The sequence below is a fragment of the Fukomys damarensis genome, unplaced genomic scaffold (assembly GCF_012274545.1).
Source record: "Fukomys damarensis isolate Sample0158 unplaced genomic scaffold, DMR_v1.0_HiC HiC_scaffold_9, whole genome shotgun sequence".
NCBI lineage: Eukaryota > Metazoa > Chordata > Mammalia > Rodentia > Bathyergidae > Fukomys > Fukomys damarensis.
The window spans coordinates 13,590,957-13,609,981 of record NW_022900921.1 but is presented as its reverse complement, the minus strand read 5'-3'; the positions used below and the strand labels follow the sequence as shown (position 1 = coordinate 13,609,981).

General features: G+C 40.3%; 1 protein-coding gene across 4 annotated transcripts in view; it reads left to right on the top strand.

The window, feature by feature from the left end:
- Positions 1-19,025, top strand: part of Atp10b (ATPase phospholipid transporting 10B (putative)) — a 301,108-nt gene that overhangs the window by 185,229 nt on the left and 96,854 nt on the right. For 2 of the 4 annotated variants that reach the window (XM_010622252.2, XM_033761616.1), the window contains 2 exons: positions 14,173-14,467; positions 15,052-15,246. The exons of 1 other annotated variant lie outside the window; for it this stretch is intronic. In XM_010622252.2, coding sequence (XP_010620554.1) covers positions 14,193-14,467; positions 15,052-15,246 — 470 coding nt within the window. In that variant the 5' untranslated portion in view covers positions 14,173-14,192. Of the gene's footprint in view, positions 1-14,172; positions 14,468-15,051; positions 15,247-15,989; positions 16,582-19,025 lie in introns of those variants that run through there. One more of the 4 variants, XM_010622250.2, reaches the window with a different exon arrangement.

The following is a 19,025-nucleotide window of genomic DNA, read 5'->3' as shown; positions in this document are numbered from 1 at the left end:
CTCCATCCTATTGATTTTTTTGTTGTTGTTCATTTGTTTCTGCATCTGTTTATTCAACATACATTGAAGTTCCTACCCTGTTGAGGTAGATCTTGAGTCAGACACAGTCCATGTGCAAGGGGCTCTCTAGAGGGGAAATAGTAAGCATGAACATGATATAGGAAGACGGTGACAGGTGTCATGCTTTCGTTGCGATTTTAGAGAGAAGAGGCACTAGGAGTATCCGTGCATGTGTACTATTTCTGGCCAAAGTTTCCACCATGAGTTCCTAACTGCTTCCTGCCATGTACAGGCAAGACCATGAACATAGTTGAGAAGCCCTCCTAATTCCTTTAGCTTATTGATCAATTTTCCCTTCTGAACAGTTGTGCCCCGATTGTGTTCTCCCTCATTTTAGCCTAGCCCTGTGTGGCCCTCTTAAATGATGACCCACACACACACTAAGCACATGGTAAATCCACCTTGTTTTTCCATTCCATACCCAGCACCCAGCTTTTCCCTTGTGTCTTGTTTTAGGTACAAATCAGAGAGCCCTTCCTAGAAGTTCTGGCAGGAAATAGGGCAGGGTGTATTGACTGAATATCCAATATGTTCCTGTAGTGTCACAGGGTAGCATGATAGTTTCAAGTCCAGATTAAAGTTAGAAAGGCACGGATACATCCTGAGCACTCTCAGCAGGAGCTGAGGTCTGAGAGAAGATATTCAATCTCTCGGAGCCCTAGTGTCTTCCTGTTTAACCCAGTTGTTGTTGTTATAAAACATAGTTGAGCCTAATCCTAAATAATACAGTATCAACCTGTGTGTATCACCTTCCAAGTTGAATTTTTTGTCCAACATTATATTTGATTGCTGCTCATCATTCTGTTCGCTTCACGAGGCAAATGTAGTATTTTAAGCACCAACTCTAGAGTTAGACCAGTTGATTGATAGCTTAACTCTACCACTGACAGCTATGAGATATTTGGATAATTACTTTAACTTCTCTCTACCGGATTGTGCCCATCTATAAAATGCAGGTGCTAATGGTATTTCCAGTATAAGATTGTATTTAGAACTATATGAGTTAATATCCACATAAAATGTCCAGTACTTGGAGTAATACCTATAGCAACATAATAACCCTTAACAAGACCTCTTAATTATTTTGCCTTTTATTCGTGATAATATAGCTTGATTTCAACTGCCACATAACATTCCACTGTATCGATATGCTACTGTTTACTTTTATTCTGCTATTGAATAAATTTTAAAATTATCTCTATTGTTAGCTTTCACTAAATGATGATGCAGTAAATATTCCTCCTTATGCACATGGGTACAAACTTCTCCAGCGCCCTCTAGAAGCGGAAATGATGGGACTCAGGGCACGTGCTCTTTCACTCTGACTTGTTAATGCAAAATTGCTTTCAGAACTAGTGGTGACCACGGACATGTGAAGGTGCCTGTTGAAGCTCATCTTTGACAAATACCAGTTAGATTCTCTTTGCCAGTCTGATGGGGTAACAACATACGACTTCACCGTTATTTAAATTTGTATGCTCCTTATTACTAGTGAAGCTGGAAATCACTTCATATATTTAGAACCATTTGGGTTTCCTATTCTGTGGACGACGTCTTCCTATTCTTTTTCTTTTTTTCCTATTGGGTTATTTATACTTTTCTCATTGTTACCAACAGCTCCTCCCAATCTGTGATTTAGCTTTTCATGTTGTTTCGGGCACAGAAATGTTGAATTGTTTTTTGGTTCACGTCCTTTTTATTAGTACATACTGGTTGTACAGAACAACGGACTCCATTGTGGCTGATTCCTCTGTGCACATAATATTGACCACTTTCTTTACCCATCACTCCCGTTGCCCCTCCTCCCCTCCCATCTGCCCAATTTCACATTCAAGGGAGGTTCAATATATATATATAATAGATTTTGATCGTATCAGTCCTCCCTACTACTCTGCCTTTTAACTTCTCTCTCTCCCTTTTTTCTCCCTTTTTTCCTCTCCTTTTATTTCCTTTTCCTTTTGTTTAGGTCTCCCTTCTACTTTATTATCATTTTTTTAAGATTTGACATAGTTGTGAGAAAACAGAATATTTGTCTTTGTAAATCTGGCTTTTTGTCACTCATGATGATCTGCATATCCATCCATTTTTCCTGAAAGTGACACAATTTCATTCTGCCTTATGACTGAACAATATTCCATTGTGATAGAGCCATATTGCTTTCTTTATCCATTCACCTGTTGATGAGCACCTAGGTTGGTTCCATATCTTGGCTACTGTGAATTGTATGGGAGTAAACATGAATATGAAGTTACCCTCATAGCATGTGACTTTGAGTCCTTTAGGTATATACCAAGTTGGGGTATAGCTGGGTCAAATGGTAGTTCTTTAGTCTTTTAGGAAACCGTCACACTTATTTCCGTAGGGGCTGTACTAGTTCACATTCCCACCTGCATTACAGAAGGGTGCCCTGTTTGCCACCACCATCCTTGTCAGCATTATTTGTTTTGTTTTCTGGTTTTGGTATCATTTTTGAGACAGGGTCTTGATATGTATCTCATGCTGGCTTTAAACTCACTATGTAGCCCAGGCTGACCTTGAGCTCGAATCAGGCCTCCTGCTTACCCTCCAGAGTGCTGGGATCACAGATAGGTGCCACCACACTCATCTAATTTTTACATTCTTGATAATGGCTGTTCTGACTAGGGTGAGATGGAGTCTCGGTGTAGTTTTAACTTTGCCCTGATGGCTACAAACATTGAACATCTTTGCTATACAGTAATACCTCAGTTCATGAATGCTTCTGTTTGCAAACAATTCAGTTCACAAACAGAAGCATTTAGCAAAATTTTGTTTCCATTCATGAACACCACATGGGGTGATAAATGCTGCCCCAGCCATCCACAGCCATGCACAAGCATGAACATGGCCATCTCCCCCAAATTGCAGAATAAATGGAGTTTGTGAACTGAATGCCACTGTACTTATTGGCCATTTGTGCTTTTGTGTGTGTGTGTGTGTGTCTGTTTAATTCTTTTGCCAACTTACTGATTAAGCTATTTGATTTTTTGGTGTTAATTGTTTAAATTCTTTATAAAGATGTTAACCCTCTATCAGAAGAGTAGCAAATATTTTCTCCCATTTTATAGGCTGTCTCTTCACTCTGTTGTCTTTCTTGCTGTGCAGAAGCTTTTTAATGGATTTCCATTTGTTGATTGGTGCCATTATTTTCTCTGCTCTTGGAGTCCTATTCAGGGCACAGAAATTTTAATGTAGTCCGATTTATCGATCTTAATTGTTGACATTGATATTGATATTTAGAGTTCCTTCCCTGCATCATGATCATAAGGATATTCTCCTATATTTGTGTTACCTCTCCCCTCCCCATGATACAGGAATTTAATTACCTGGAATTTATTTTTTTGAATGACATGAAGTAGAACTTCATTGCTGCTGCCGTTGCTGGTGCTATATTAGTCATCAATGAGCTCAACATTTTCACTGAGTCATTCCTGTGTCTGTATTGGCTTGCAAGGACATGCCTATCACTTATCAAATCCCCATATGTACAACAGTCTGATACCTTGCCCTGTGGAGTGTTTCATCTGTCTGCATGCTTTCCTGGTCTGAGTCTCAGTCTCTCAGGACCCTTTAATCTATGAGATAATTCAGGAACTTTGGTTTGTTGGCGTCATATAGATAAATCAAATCATAGTCAGGGTTACTACTCCCTAAGCAAGATAGCTCTCTCAGCAATATCCAAATCGTGTCATCTCAGTGCCAGAGAAAAGCAGGAGTTGACTTAACCCAAACATGTTGCCTCTCTGCTCAGTGTACACCCTATGAGTCCTGTTCCAAAACCCATACTCACTTTCTGCCACCATCAGGAGCTACCCTGCCTGACCCTGTGCTCAGCAGTCCCCCAGCTCACATCGCTGGACAGCAAAGCTTTTTGTCTTACTAATGGTCCAAAGGAAAGAGAAGTTGCCAGGGTGCAATATTTATAGACTGGATAATTATGAAGCACTTGTAACAGAAAGTATTACATTGGATATGTAAAAGGTCAGCAAATCTGCATGTACACAACTCTAAAAGAAAGAGAAATTTGAAAATAAATTATCCACTCACCAGAATGGGGTGTTATCTCCTTGCCTCTTTCGTAACAGGAGAAAATGAAATTACTAGGGGAGGGAGCTTAATGTTAATTTGCTTTTATTTCCATTTCTTACATCAGAAAATAAGCCAAAATACCCCAGAAATAATGGTGATTTGGTTCTATAAATCAACAAAAGCCCCAAACACCCTAAAAATGCTCAAGTGATTGCCAAACCCCCAGGTACCATGCAGTGTCAGCAGGCGAGCTTCAACAGCCTTAATCAGAATGCAGTCAGATGGGAACATAAAAAAGCAGTGCCCGGTGGTTTTTCTCAATACCCAGAGTCTCTAGCCAACAGTTGAGGTTTAATGAAGAGGGGAGAATGAAGCCCCTGAGACCGCCTTCAGCTGGGGTACATTTCCCAAAGGCCTTCAGGCGGGCAGGGCCCACCTCACTGGCTGATTGATTTCTCACCATTCTGCTTCTCTGCGTCTCCGCGGGCCTTTGCCATGTAAGCCAGAAGAGTGTTTAAGTGGTCTCTTGTTTCTCTAACTTCTTCCTATTTCTTTCTTTGTCTTTTCTTTCTTCTGCTTCTGGGCTTGTGGGTTTGTGGTCGCATCGTAGGATGTTCTTAGTCATGTTCTTCTTTTTAATCTTACAGACGCTTTTCCCCTGGTTTCTTATGATTAGGAGGATGGCAAATGATGGAACTCTCTGTTTCGTCTTTGAAATTTTTCTGTAAGACAAAAATTACTCCAGAATAAAAAGGTTAGTTTAAAACAAACCCACTAGGGCAGTTTCAGATGTCCTGGCCTATGGCAATAAATGTAGGTGAAACTTTGTCTCACACGGAGGCAGAAAAATGAAAAGCCAAGGTTCTCAGGCTGAGAATAAGGGGGTGGATTTTAATTCTGTTACTGTCTTTGTGACCTTACACAAGCTACCTAAGCCCCTCTTCATTTTTATTGGTTATTACGTTATCTATATGTTATAATTTATTATAATTGGTTATATGTTATTGATTATGTCGTCTCTATGTTATAATTTAAGGGCATATTATTATTAATACTTATTCTCTCAAAAGGACAATTAGATCACTCTGTATGATATTAAAAAAATTCAGAATTACCCACAGTTATGCCTTCTAAACCACAGTTTCACATGAAAATACAGCATAAGCAAATTTACTCCTTCAGATCTTGTGGGTGACCTAAACAATTTCAGTTCCAGTTTATGCAAACACTAGGTCATTTCTAATAAAAGAGGGAGCTAAAGGACTAGGGACAAATAAAGATGGCCTATTGGAAATGAAAGAGAAGAAACCTCAAAAGCATGAGAACTGTGTGCCTAAAGTGGTCCCGGGTCTACTGGGAGGACCATCCTGTTGCTGAGAAGCAAGGGACAATCCTGTCCAAAGTGCTTTGGCCAGAAGTCCTGGTGAGCAAGAGTGGAGGATCTATAATCCTGGTGTATGGGGCAGGAGGTTCAGAAACACTTTCCAATAATTTATGTCTCAAAAATCCAGTTATGTATAGTCTCTGAGATCCAAGAAGTGGGAAGTCAAAATCCTGGAGTCACAATATCAGAACAATTTGCCTCCAATGCTTTATAACAGATGTCAGCTATGAACAAAATTAATTTCAAGTTTGTTGTGTCAGAAGCAGCAAGCGTTAAAATTTCTAGAGAGCAGATCCTAAGTGAAATTGCCTCATACGTATTGTTACTGAAATGAATGAAATGTCATTTATATTGATGCTATCTTGAATGTTTCATTCAAATGCTTTCATTATACTCCCAAAACTCGGTGCCAAAGAAAAGGCAATTTGTATGAGTTCTCAAGTTCCTTGAGCATAGATAACTTCTTTTTTTAAATTAAGTTTATTAGAGCATTTTAGGTATACAGTAAAGTTACGTTCATCATTGGGATCTTACACCTTTATATGATGTATCTTGGTTCTTATTTTTTCCCACCCTGCATTCACCCCCTTGACCCTTCCCTATTTACAAAGACTTTGTTTCCATTTTTCCTTCTCTTGGATTTTTTTCTTTCCCCTACCCTTCCTCTACTCCTTAGCAATTTCTTCCTATCTCACATTATCACTTATGCAATTTGAACCTTATTTACTCTTTTAGTTTTTCACACCAGAGAACCTATTCTGTATTTACACATGTGTCCTGTTTATTTCACTTAAGAATATAACCTCAATATACATCCATTTACCTATAAATGTCTCTAGTTTCTCATTCTTTATGGCTGAGTAGTACTCCATTTATAGAAAAACCACATCTTCTTTATCCAGTCAGCAGTTGCTGAGCAATTGGGCTGTTTCCAAGTTTTAGCTCTTACAGACTGAATCATAGATAATCTCTAAAGGGGAGTATTCAGGAACTTTATTCCTGCAGTAGGAAAAACCGCTGTAACATAGGCCCCACCTACCTCAACGGAATGTTTAGGGATAAAGCAGGATACTAAGGATGGAAAGTTTTTCTTTAATTTTAAAATATTCATTACAAATTTTTGTAATAAAGTATGACATATTTTTATGCACCTTACAAATGGAGCACTCTGTGCTGGTAGTTTCTGTGCGAGGAATGAAGAGTAAAGTAATGACTGTCTCCAGAGGCACTGAGGTAGGGTGGTGGCTCCCCCACGAGGCGTTAGGGTAGAAGGAGGCAGCCTGTAGAAGCCTTTAATGTGGATAGGGGCACAGCTCAGTACACAGAGGTGAGAGGTGAGATGGAAGGACGGACGACTGCAAGCACAGGAGTGGCCCAGAATTCAGGGATCGAGGAAGCTTTCCTCGGGCAGGTAACTTCTGCCTGAAAAGATTAACAGAAATTCACAAGGCATTTGGTGGGGATGAGTTGCAGAGTTACAGGGTGCTGGTAGTGACAGTGTCACAGTGAGAGGGAAAGATGGAAAGAAGAGAGTTTGGTGACGACTAGGGTGCAACAGAGAAACAAAAGATGGGGCTGAGGAGCAGTGCAGGATGTTGGGAGGGGACAGAGAAGCATGTATGTGAAACTCTGGAGAATACTCAGCAAGAAGAAAAGAGGTAGGCAAAGGTAACTAGATCATATGGAGTAATGTAGGCCATGGTGAGAAATGTGGAGTTTTACACCAAGGCAATCCTAACTGTTAAAAGCCTTATGAAGAGGACAGGCAAGGCTTCATTTCTACTTTTAGAGAATAACTGACTGGGCCGGGGATTTAGCTCAGTGGTTCCGCCGCCTGCCTCACACGCGCAAGGTCCTGAGTTCGATCCCCAGTACCAAAAAAAAAAAAAAAAAAAAACAGTGTGATGTGAAGATTAACTAGAGAGGGAGCGAGTGAGGATGCAGGGACCAGCTGAAAGTTTATTGCAGCAGTCCAGGCAAGATGTAACAGTGCCTCTTATTAGATTGGAAGCAATAAAAACAAGATGCAGATGGCTTTGAAAAATATTTTCAAGGCAAAACTGGATAGAACCTTACAATAAATTAACTATGGTAAATGTCAACGATAACTTTGAAGTTGTCGAGGTTAAATAGAGATGTTGTTTGTAAAACAGTGCTCCGGGAAGCAAAATACGTTTTGGAAGGAGTCTGAGAATTTCAGAAATGTTTGCGTTGAGATACTTAGAACACAAGTACAGATGACAGAAGTGAGATGCTCTGACCTCAAACTCATGAGAGAGGTCTAAGCTCCAAGTACAGCAAATGGGACACAAGCTTGCTGGGTAACTGGTGATACCCTAAACTACTGAACGTGGGAGACAGTGAAGTATAACACGGTAGAAATATCTTCTTGCCTGTTTAAAATATTTTCTCTTAAAAAACCTGTCAGAGTAAGTCCCCCACAGGTGGAGGGGCAAGGAGAAAAGCAATCAGGGTTTATTAAAAGAAGAGTAACAGAGGCTGAGCATGCCACGTGATGGTGTTTGAGCTGTGGGAAGGCCTCCTCTGTCATCACTCCTTTCCCACGAAGACCTGTTCCAAGAGATTTCCTTTGTCAAATATTTTGATTATCTTCTCCAAAAGTGCCTCCTTTAATTTTCTTTAAGATAGTTGCTATTCCTCACTTTTCCCTTCCCACTAGGCCCCATGTTCCCCAACCAAAGAGAACAATCCCACGGTGCACACATTCTCATTCAGTATTTCTTCCTCTCGAGACAGGAAGAAGGCATCTGGCATCCTAATTGTAGGACATGTTTTGTAGTCTGTAAATGAGGCACAATCATGGCTCTTGCTCTTCCCATTGGGAAACTGATTGTGCCCAAGCAGGTATATGTAGACTCCTGTAGCTAAGTGCAATAAAAATGAGAATCCAGAGGTTTGCCTTCCCCGAGACTTCTAGCCTACCAGAGCTTCACTGTGGAAAGAGGTCTCCTCCTTCACATGTGCCTTGATGAAGTTCCCTGAAGATCCAGGACCAGATATCTTACTGGGGCCTTCCGAATGATGACTTCTGTTTCTGGCCATTTTTGACATCAAAAAGTATTTTCTTAAATTTAGAATACCATCAATTTAATTATACCTCAGGAGTGTTAAAACACTATCATATCAATTGTGTGGCATATTAAAAGGTGAAAAATATGTATATCTTGGATTCAGGTGAAATATAATCTTTCAGAAAGGTAGTGGAAGAAAGTGACAAATTTTAAAGTCTCTCTTTCTCTTCCTTTGTTTCTTCATCTGTAAAAGAAGTAAAGACTATAGAAAAGGGAGACGTTTCAAGCAAATGTAAAGTAAGTAGAAAAACAAAGTGAATGAAGAATTGATAATAAGATTTTTGGGGGGGGGGTTTTGAGACAGGCTCTCACTGTGTAGTTGAGACTGACCTGGAACTCACTATATAGCCCAGGTTGGTCTCGAACTCACACAGATCCTCCTCCCTCAGCCTCACAAGTGCTGGGATTACAGGCCTGCACCACCACACCCAGCTATAAGATTGTTTTATTACAAATCCTTCTTTGACCTACTAGGATTCTTTGGCAATTGCTAGAAATCTAGTTTGCTGATTTTTAAGTTTATTTCAGGATTGATGAAATCTACTGCTGTTGTGATCTTTCTATGGTAGAAAAAAAAAACTTTCAGAAAACACCAGTGACTTTTCCAGCTCAAATAATGAAAATGGTGATGCATTATGGGTGATAATGTGCCTGAATCTGATTCCCAGGGAAGCAGAGGGAGAGAGAAGGTATAAGGCAGTGTTGCAATAAAAAATCAACAGGTTTTTTTTATCGAGTTTATTGGCACATTTTAGGTATACAGCACAGTTGCATTCATTATTGGGATCTTGTGCCTCTACATGACAGGTCTTGGTTCTCATTTTTCCCCCTTGTCCCTGCCCTTCCTTCACCCCCTCCTCCCCTCCCCATTTACAAAGACTTTATTTCCATTTTTTCATTTTCTCCTATTTTTTTTCTTTTCCCTTATTACCTTTCCCATACCCTTCCTGCTTTCCCTATACCTTTAGCCCTTTTCTTCCAACAATTTTTATTTTAAAGTAGTTTCTGTTAATGCCTATTTTTTTGAAATATCAAGAGTCTCAAACTCATTAATTTCAAATATCAGTGCTTTAGCACAAAGCCAGTCAATACTTATGTTTATAAGAAGTGAATTGACTTACATGAATTATATTGTATTTCATATGATAAATGAATCATGTTGCATTTTCCTACTGTCATATTTAAACATAGGATATGGTAAATATTGGGGAAGCAACTCAAGAATGATTACAATTTGGGGAAAACTGATATAATTGATTCATGGACATACAATTCCCAAGTTCTTTCTTCTAAGGTAATTATTATGTTACTGTCTGATAGAAAATAATTTTTGAGAGATTTACACATTCTGTCCTGAAGGTAGAGTGCTTTAAAAATTCCTGTGGTTAAGTGAAGGACACACTTTCCTAAATTCTTAATGATTCTAATATCAGGATAGTCTACTATTATTAAGAATTTAAATGTAATTTAATTTTATAGCTTCCGCTTTGTGGTCCTGACCAGCACACTTTTTAGAGAATTGTGCATGCAGGGAAAATTATTCTGTAGTAAGTGCTTATTCCTGCTTTCCCCCTTAGGTCTTCTTGCCATTCTTGAAGTCACCATGTTGGCTAGGCACGGGAAGTTTACAGAGGTGGCTGTGGCTTCTTAGTATGCTCCTTTACAGACATACACATACATGCGAACACACATGTATGCACACACACAATCTCTATCTCCTCTCACTCATTCCTTAGTCTAGGCTAAGCCTCACTTTTTCAAGGACGAGGCCACCTCCCTCCAAAATCTGATCTTACTGCATACTGTTCTGATTTGTGGCACTTACCCCCACCCCACCCTCTGTTGGTGAATATATATTTAATTCTGTGAACATGTGTTTAAAATCTCTGCCATGGCCAGACATGGTGGTGCGTCCTTGTAATTCCAGCATTGTGGGAGGCCAAGGCAGGATCACAGCCTAGGCAATAGGGAGTTAGAGAGAGACTGTCTAAAAAAAAATTCTTTAAAAAGGATTAGAGGTGTATTTTAGTGTGATTGACTTGGATTTAGTCTCCTGTACTACAAAAATAAATTGATAAATAAATACTCTGCCATACCACAGTAAGGTGGGGAAGGAGGAAGAATGTGTATATTTTACATATCTTGTCTAAAACAAGTGTTCAATAAGTATTTGTTGATTTAATAAATGACTGGTTGACCTCCTAACCATAAAAATGAATTTTGCTAATAATGGTGCTTATTTGTGTTCAGGAAGAGTAAAAGGAAGGAACTGAGGTCAACTGCAAATATGAGGTAGGTAAAAATGGAGACAGTTTGTGTACAAAAAACAGGCTTATTCAGAAAACTGTAGCTAAGTAATGACCCACTTTCCAGGAATGTCCCCCTCCAATCTAGGGACATTCCAGCCAGAAGAAAGCAAGGGTGGTGCTTGAGGCTGACCCCTCGGAGTCAGAAGTGATCTGAATGTGAATCAGTGAGGCGAGGTGAGCCTCAATTTACCGGTGGTGGGAGGCGCCATTTTGAAATCAGCACAGAGACTTTACAAGGGGAAGGACCTTGGGCTATCAGGTCAGGTATGTCCCTCCCTAAAATTTCTGAAAGCAATAAAAAAAACGCACATCAGATAAAAGGTTTATACAGCCCCACTTTGTTTCCTGTTCTACTGTTGGGAGGGAACAGATCATTTAGAGGAGAGAGAAACAGTAGGCTGAAAAGTTGCCAATCTCTGTCTCTCCGGCCCGTTTTTTTTTTTTTTTCCTTTTCATTTAACTTACTTTTTAACTTTTTAATTAGTTTGGGTAACTTAACCTCCTTTTGCTGAGGACATTGTGAAGATTCCATAGCTCACAGTAATGCATTTTTCTGCCTAAAGTTCTTCAGGACTACCTCTTCCTCTGAAATAAGAGCTTAACAGGCCCTTTGACCCAGATCTATCTCTCTTTCCTCAGCTTCTGCTGTTCTTTCTTCCCTGGCTCCATGTAAAACTCCTGTGGACCGTTTTCTGTATCTAGAACCAGTTCTTCTACTGGGACACCCTTCCCCAACCTCTGTCTGACTAAGGCTTACATGGTCTTCAGGAAACTGTTTGGATAAATGTTTCTTTGTCCAGGACACCTTTCCTGATTCTGCCGTTGTTTGTGAGTGGATTCCTACACAAACATATGCCCTTGTTTTCTGAACCACGGTGATATCTTGTCCTTTACCCCAAAATATTTTAGGGATGATTTCCTAAGAACAATAGTATATTTTTGTACGGCCACCATATAAATACCTAACTCAGAACATTTGATATTACTAAAATACTATTTCCTAAGTGCCATTCATATTCAAATTTCATCTATTGTGTAATAATATCTTTCATAGCTACTTATCTCCCTAGTTCAGGAGTCAATCCAGAGTTAAGCATTATATCTAGTTTGTATATCTTTGTAATCTTCCTTCAACCATAAACAGTTCCTCTGCCTTTCTCTGGCCTTTGACACTTGAAGAGCATAGGCCTATTATTTTATGAAATAGCCCTTGACTGAGATACTTTTAAAACAGATCTCACTGTTGCCCAGCTAGCCTTGAACTCCTGTGTTGAAGTGGTCCTCCTGCTACAGATTCCAGAGTAGCTGAGATTTTGGGTAGTGCCACAAACCCAGCTTAACTTTGTTTTTTTAAAGGCTTCCACCAGACTTAAGACATTGTATTCTTCTACACAGATCAAATTGGGAGGCACAAGATGCGAGCTTTTCCCAGTGTTGATGCTATTTACTTGACTGTCTTGAGTTACCTTGTGTCCTCCAGTTTTCTCTACTCTAAAGTGCTTCTGTTAATCATTGGATGTACACTACCAAGGAAGTACACTTTGAATTTGCAGAAATATCCAGTTGGTCTTCAAACTTTCATCTACTAACATGACATCCATTTTTTTTTTCTTGGTACCACGGATCGAACTCAGGTCCTTGCGCTCGCGAGGCAGGCAGTGGAACCACTGAGCTAAATCCCAGCCCCCTGACATCCATTTTTACATCAGCTTTATTTTCAAGGAAGCTTATTGTATGACATTAAAAAGAAAAAGGCTATGATTATGATAAATGGATGTTTAAACCACACTTACCTAAAATACCCTCATCCCTTGTATCAGTTCAATGTCTTCATTTAAAAAGATCTCACCACCTACTATTGAGAGGAGTTTGAGATGTAAGGCACTAGCCAGGCTTTCTCATTTGCATACTTAACTCTAGTCATAGTTATCTTTTGATCCTTTTGTTTAGCAAAAAAAAAAAAATCCATGAAAAGAGTGTATTTTTTAATAAGAAAGAAGCTACCAGAAATGATTCCTGGTTTGCCAAACATCATAATACTGCTTTTGGTCGTGTTATGGTGAGCATCTATAATTGTATTTTTTAATGCTTGCTACAAGGGCTTATTTATACTCTGAAGAGTTCCTTACAACCTTGAGGTCTGTGGGGCTGAAAATCACTTGGATTGATTAAAACCCTGAGAAGAATGATGATGAGAGGCAAATCATATGAGCATCAGGAAGGTAAAATATTACCATTTAAACTAGAAATGGAATTCTTTTCCCTAAGTGATCATATTTGCAAGGCCAGGTTGGCTTGTTCATTGTAAGATTGTTAATAACTATAAGTTATTCATTCAAAAGAGAACTATCCTATAAGCCTACTAAGTGAGAAAGACCACTGCATACAAATTCTGCCTTTTCAAAGTGTGTCTTTCAGTAATGTACTTCTGGGTATTGAAACAAAATTTGTCCAAAATGAAACTTCTTATAGGTTCTACCATGAGAGCTAAGAAGCAGGAAGATGGTTGATGGTAAAGCCACTATTCCTCTGCCATCTAGAAAGACGATCTGCTTGGCCAAGTGCTCAGGTTCAGAAATCACCCAAATTGAGTGGGGAACAGGGCAGGATCCCCATCCCTAGCCTGGCCAGCAAAGGCTAGTTGACATTCATGATGACAAGAGTCAGCAAGCTCAGTGACCTCAGGCCCAAGAGTGTTAGAAAAGGATCTGTTTCTTATATCTCATTCATCATCTGCACTCGAGGTTCTGACAATACATGAGCTTGTCTGCAGTGGTCTTAGTTCCCGAAACATTTTTAAGTTAAAGAAATTCTAGAGTGAATACTTTTCCTTTAGCTTTGAAACACGTCAAAATACCTTCATGCAGCGTCCAATTTGTCCCTGTCAGAAAAATCACATAAAAAAGTATACTCTGAATACTTTTCTTTATTTCACAGTAAAGTGAAGAAACTGAAGATGAGCAGGGTAAAAGCAGCACAGCTCAGAGTTAGGACTAAATCACTTCTAAAAGTCTGAGCTCCAGGGTCACAGCCTACCAGGCTACATGTTTGCTTTTCTCTGAATGTCTCGACTAGGCCCTCAAAAGGTCTCATTCACCATGACTGCTTTCAAGATATTTATCATTTTTTCAATGTCTCGAGCTCCAGAACATAGGGGTTAGAGGATGGGAACCTATTTTTTTAGAATTAGATGCCAACATCCACCTCGCATAAACAAATGACCAGGCCGAAATGCCACCTACATCTCCTGACCACAGAGACTTCCTATATCTCTTTTCAGACGTGAGGCTGCCGCTAGAAATGACCCTCTCCATGGACTCGTGTTGGCACCGATGGCAGTGGCGAGTCCAAGATGGCACCCCCAAGTCTCCGTCAGAAACCACCCCACTGCTGTCTTCACTGAGGGAGAGGCAGAGCTCGGGCCTGCCTTTGCAGCGGATTGTGTTTCCCAACAATGGCATGTGCTACCAGGACTGGGAGAAGCTATCCGGGAATTACGCAGGCAACAAGATCTGTACCACCAAGTACACGCTCCTCACCTTCCTACCTCAGAATCTCTTCGAGCAGTTTCACAGGTACACAGCCACGGGTCCAGACAACACACATTTTAATCAAGTATTTGCCACTTAGGTGAACTCAGGTGATGCTGCCTCTGAGGACCACCTTTCCTTTCACACCCAAACACATGTGTCTTGTGAAGTTTCTCTCATTCATTCGCTCATTAAATAAATATGCGTCCCTTCATCTCTTGGGCATTAGAGATCCATAAGAAAAAAGAATAGAGAAATAGAGCTCATTGAATGTACTCTCTAGTGAAAGAGACATTCATTTTTAAATTTAAAAACAATGTAAAATTACAGCTAGAATAAGTATTTTCATGGAGAGATATATGGTGCTGCTGAGGTGAATAATAGAGAAATCTGGACTATCACCACTTTACCACACCGAAAACCAGCCCAAAAAGGTCAGCCTACTACTAAACAGTAGAAACAAAATTTAAATCTGGATCTACTGGTTCAAGGTCCTTACTGTAATATTTAAGGTGACACTAAAAGAGAATGTCCTTTACATTAGTAAGGGCCAATAATAGAGGAGAAATAGAGAGGAGAGCATTTTTCTTCTCTGTGATTTTCATTCTCACCTTGCTTGCCCCTTGCAGGTGGGCTAACCTGTATTTCTTGTTCCTGGTGATTCTGAATTGGATACCATCCATGGAAGTCTTCCACAGGGAAATTACCATGTTACCTTTAGTCATTGTCCTGTTCTTCATCATGGTTAAGGATGGCATGGAGGATTTCAGGAGATACCGTTTTGACACAGAGATAAATGGTTGCAACATTCAAATATATGAAAGGTAAAAGAAATCTCCCAGTTTTCTCTCATGCAAATAGGTTATACCAACTTATTAGCATGTTCAAAAGGTAGGTCTCTTTTTTTTTTACATTATATTTTCTTAAGTTTATTTCGTTCAGTGACTCAACTGAAGGCGATTTTGACACCACCCCCAACACCCCAACTACCTGCCCAAGAGCATTTGGTAATATCCGGAGATATTTTTTACTTGTCCTACTGGTAGGGAGGCCACTGCTGGCCTCTAGTGGATAAAAGCTACGTGTGCTGCTAAACATCCTCCAGTATATAGTACTGACACCCACACTCACACACACACTCTCTCTCTACACACACACACACACACACATGTACACACACACATGCAATGAAGAACTATCATTCAGCCAAAACTGCTAATAGCCCTAAAGTTGGAATCCTTGTGAAAATGTTCATATTATTAAGCACAAGGACATTGCATTATTAATAGTGGATTTGGCAGCTCAAGAATTAGATTCTCTGTTAACTGGATCGCCTCAGGAGACTACATTCAGGTGAAAATCTTTGAAGGGTATCAGACAATTCCTCCCAAACAGGAAAATGTATGCCATTTAATACCCTCTGAGTTTCTTGGCTAAAAATCCTTGCTTTTAGAGCTTAACCAGGTAGGTTTTAGGACCCAGAGTTAGTGCACCTGTTCCTGGCTTCCTCACATGGGGAAGGAAGACACCTGCAGATGACGTCTACGTTCCAACAGGTGGAGTCTCACACAAGTAGGAGGAACTGGCCGGGTAGATACACACTCGCTCTCTACAAGCTGCTTCCTTGTCGTATTTCTCCCCTGCTGTTTCTATGTGGGCTTCTCGTGTTTAATTTTCCTTTTGAAAGAAGAGAAAAAAAGAATATTCAACCAGGAAGGCAAGTAAAAGATGAGAAGTAAATTATGAGGATTAAAGAGGCAATACTGAGTAGAAATGAGACAAGAAGGGAAGAAAAGGAGGAAAAGGAAAGAAGACAAGAAACGAGTGGTGGTCTCCAACCTGCTTTTTGAAGGATGGTCCCAAAAAGAGAATCCTAACCACCAATATCGTGGGAATCACATTAAGACCAGCAAGTATACCCTGTTATCCTTCATACCCAAGAACATCTTTGAGCAGCTCCACCGGTTCGCGAATCTGTACTTTGTGGGCATTGTGATTCTGAACTTCATCCCCGTGGTCAATGCTTTCCAGCCCGAAGTGAGCATGATACCAATCTGTGGCATCCTAGCAGTCACTGCCTTCAAGGATGCGTGGGAAGACTTCTGGAGGTACAAATCTGATAAAGTCATCAATAACCGGGAGTGTTTCATCTACAACAGGTAAAGCAAATGATGGCTGGGCTGTCTCTCTGGCCCTCTGATCTTTCTGTGGCCGCTCCTGCTACAGCTACTGCTTGTAGAAGGAGTGAGGTAGGGAGATACCATTATTCTAATTTCAGTAAAGTGTTTCATTCTCTAAAGTGAAGGTTACAGTTTACAAAGCCAAAGAGGATTGAGTCAGTCTTTCAAAATTAGGAAAACTTCATTATGTGGTATTTTCTTTGTTGTTACAGTGTATCCAACATTTTTTAATTTTGCATTAATTCTCCTCCCACCTTGGTGCAATGTGGCACTCAATGATTATATGTAAGCATGTTTGGGGGCACCTGTAGGAAAAAAGCTATCACTGTTTTCCAGAGCAGTAATGGGACACTATGTTAAGAGAACCAGGGACACGGTCGGGGTTAGATACTGTCTCCGATTCTTACTAACTTGGGACCCTGGGAAATTGATGTGACCTCCTTTAGCCTCATCTTGGGATTTGTAAAACTGGAGTCATTCTTTGAGTGGTGGTGTGAACTGCACAAGATAATCCTTAGAAAATGCTTAGTATTATGCCTATATGTAGAAGTGCCCACCAAATGCAGACTGCACTTACATTTAGCATTTTCTCCTTCAAGACTGTCCCTCAATGTCTTCTCTGATGTCCCAACACAACAGAGTCTGCAAGCCACCATCTTGCCACATTATTTAATGTCACTTTCTATATGTTGTTATTTTACAAAATTCTACTGGGAAAATTACCAAACTGGAGTGCTAGGTATATAGAGCATTTTTTTTTTCTCTCAGTAAGGGAAGAAGAGAGTCAGAGCGTATCTCTAATTTGCGACAATTCACGAGCCTCACAAGAAGCAAGGGAATGAAGCCTGGCATCCTGAAAGATTCCAGGGAGAGAGAGTGTTTCTGAGCTGCAAGTTAGTCACTTTAGATGACTAAATGGACTGCAGACAGGAGTTTAAATTCTGACTGCAAAGGGAAAGCACCCATCTCTGACCTTAGTGGAACAGAAATTTCTCCGCTGCTGTGGCCCCTGTTAGAATGAGAGGTGGACCCTCCAGCCTGTTAGGAACTGATGACTTCGAAGGAGGGGCTCTCTTCCCTGGGAGCGAAACATGGTGGACTTGGAGCTGGCTGATGAGAGAGCTTCTGAGCAAAGTCTATCTACAGTTTCAGCCAGGGAAGCCTCCAAGTAACCCAGACTTGTTTGTCCCTCAAGAGCCCCTAAGTCCAACTCCATACTCGCCCCCAGTAGCAAATGATCTTCTGGCCTCTTTGGGCCACAATTTTCTATCTACAAAAATTAAGCAGATGCTGTGTTTAGTTTTGTTTTGGTTTTTCCCAGCCAGAGCTAATTATCCTAAATGTTCTGAGCACACTGGAGACCTAGAGTTGAGATTGAGACATTCCTCACCTCTGAGTAAAGGAATTACAAAAAAAGGAAGAAATAATTACCAGGGTGTGGTGCCTTCCTTGAAAGAGGCAGTTTTTATTTGTCCTTGGTCAACGATATACCTGTTGCTTTTTGCTTGCCACTTTTCTCCTTTATTGTTTTTCCTTTCTTTTTCTTTTTTTTTAATGGAAGATGGTATAATGTTGATCCAAGAAACTGACTCCTTGGAAAGGAATGCAAGTGGACTACTACAAGCCTGGTCCTGTTTTTTCCCAATTTGCCAGATTTTCCAAAAATAATGAGCCTCTTCCTGTGGGTAATCTTAAGAGTTGATCAGATCACAGGCTCACCTGTGCTGGGAACCGGACTGCCCTGGCCAGCATGCTTATTATGTTATTAAAATGGCTTCCAGGGACATCAGAAGACCAAAATGTAGCAATCTAGAAAAAGAAAGGTATTAGTCTACCAGCTCACTAGCAGGGAGGAACACAACAGATTCTCACAGCAGTGTCTCCCACAAAGAGTTTTTAGTGCCATGAGAATAGCAAAGAGAGCGTCTCTGAACAAAGATGTCCATGGCCAAAAAACACATACTAGCCCTGGTGACCCAGGACACACGTGGGATTGAAAAAAGGATGCACAGTAAAATAAAAAAAAGGTTGTGCATTAACTTACTGTTGCTCCAAATTTACTGGTGTGGGGGATTTTTAAAAATATGTACATTTGGGAAATTTCACTTTTTCGATTATAGCAATCAACTGTAGCGCAATTAGGGAGTTAAATGGAGCAGGTGTAGGGAGTGAGAAGCAGTGTTACCCAGGTATTCGCTTCAGTGTCAGGATACAGCAGGGAATCACAGGCACCACGGGAAACTGGGGAGCCCGTGTTTTCACCCCAGGAGGCACAACTGGCCATTCGTCCTGTAGAGAGAGGTATCGGTCTAGTGTTGCCAGACTGAGTTCTTATTAAGGGAGCTAAAGTTGATGTTTTTATTTGCAATAACTTGGTTTTTCAATGTTTCCAACTAATACAATGTTTTCAAACACCTCAAACC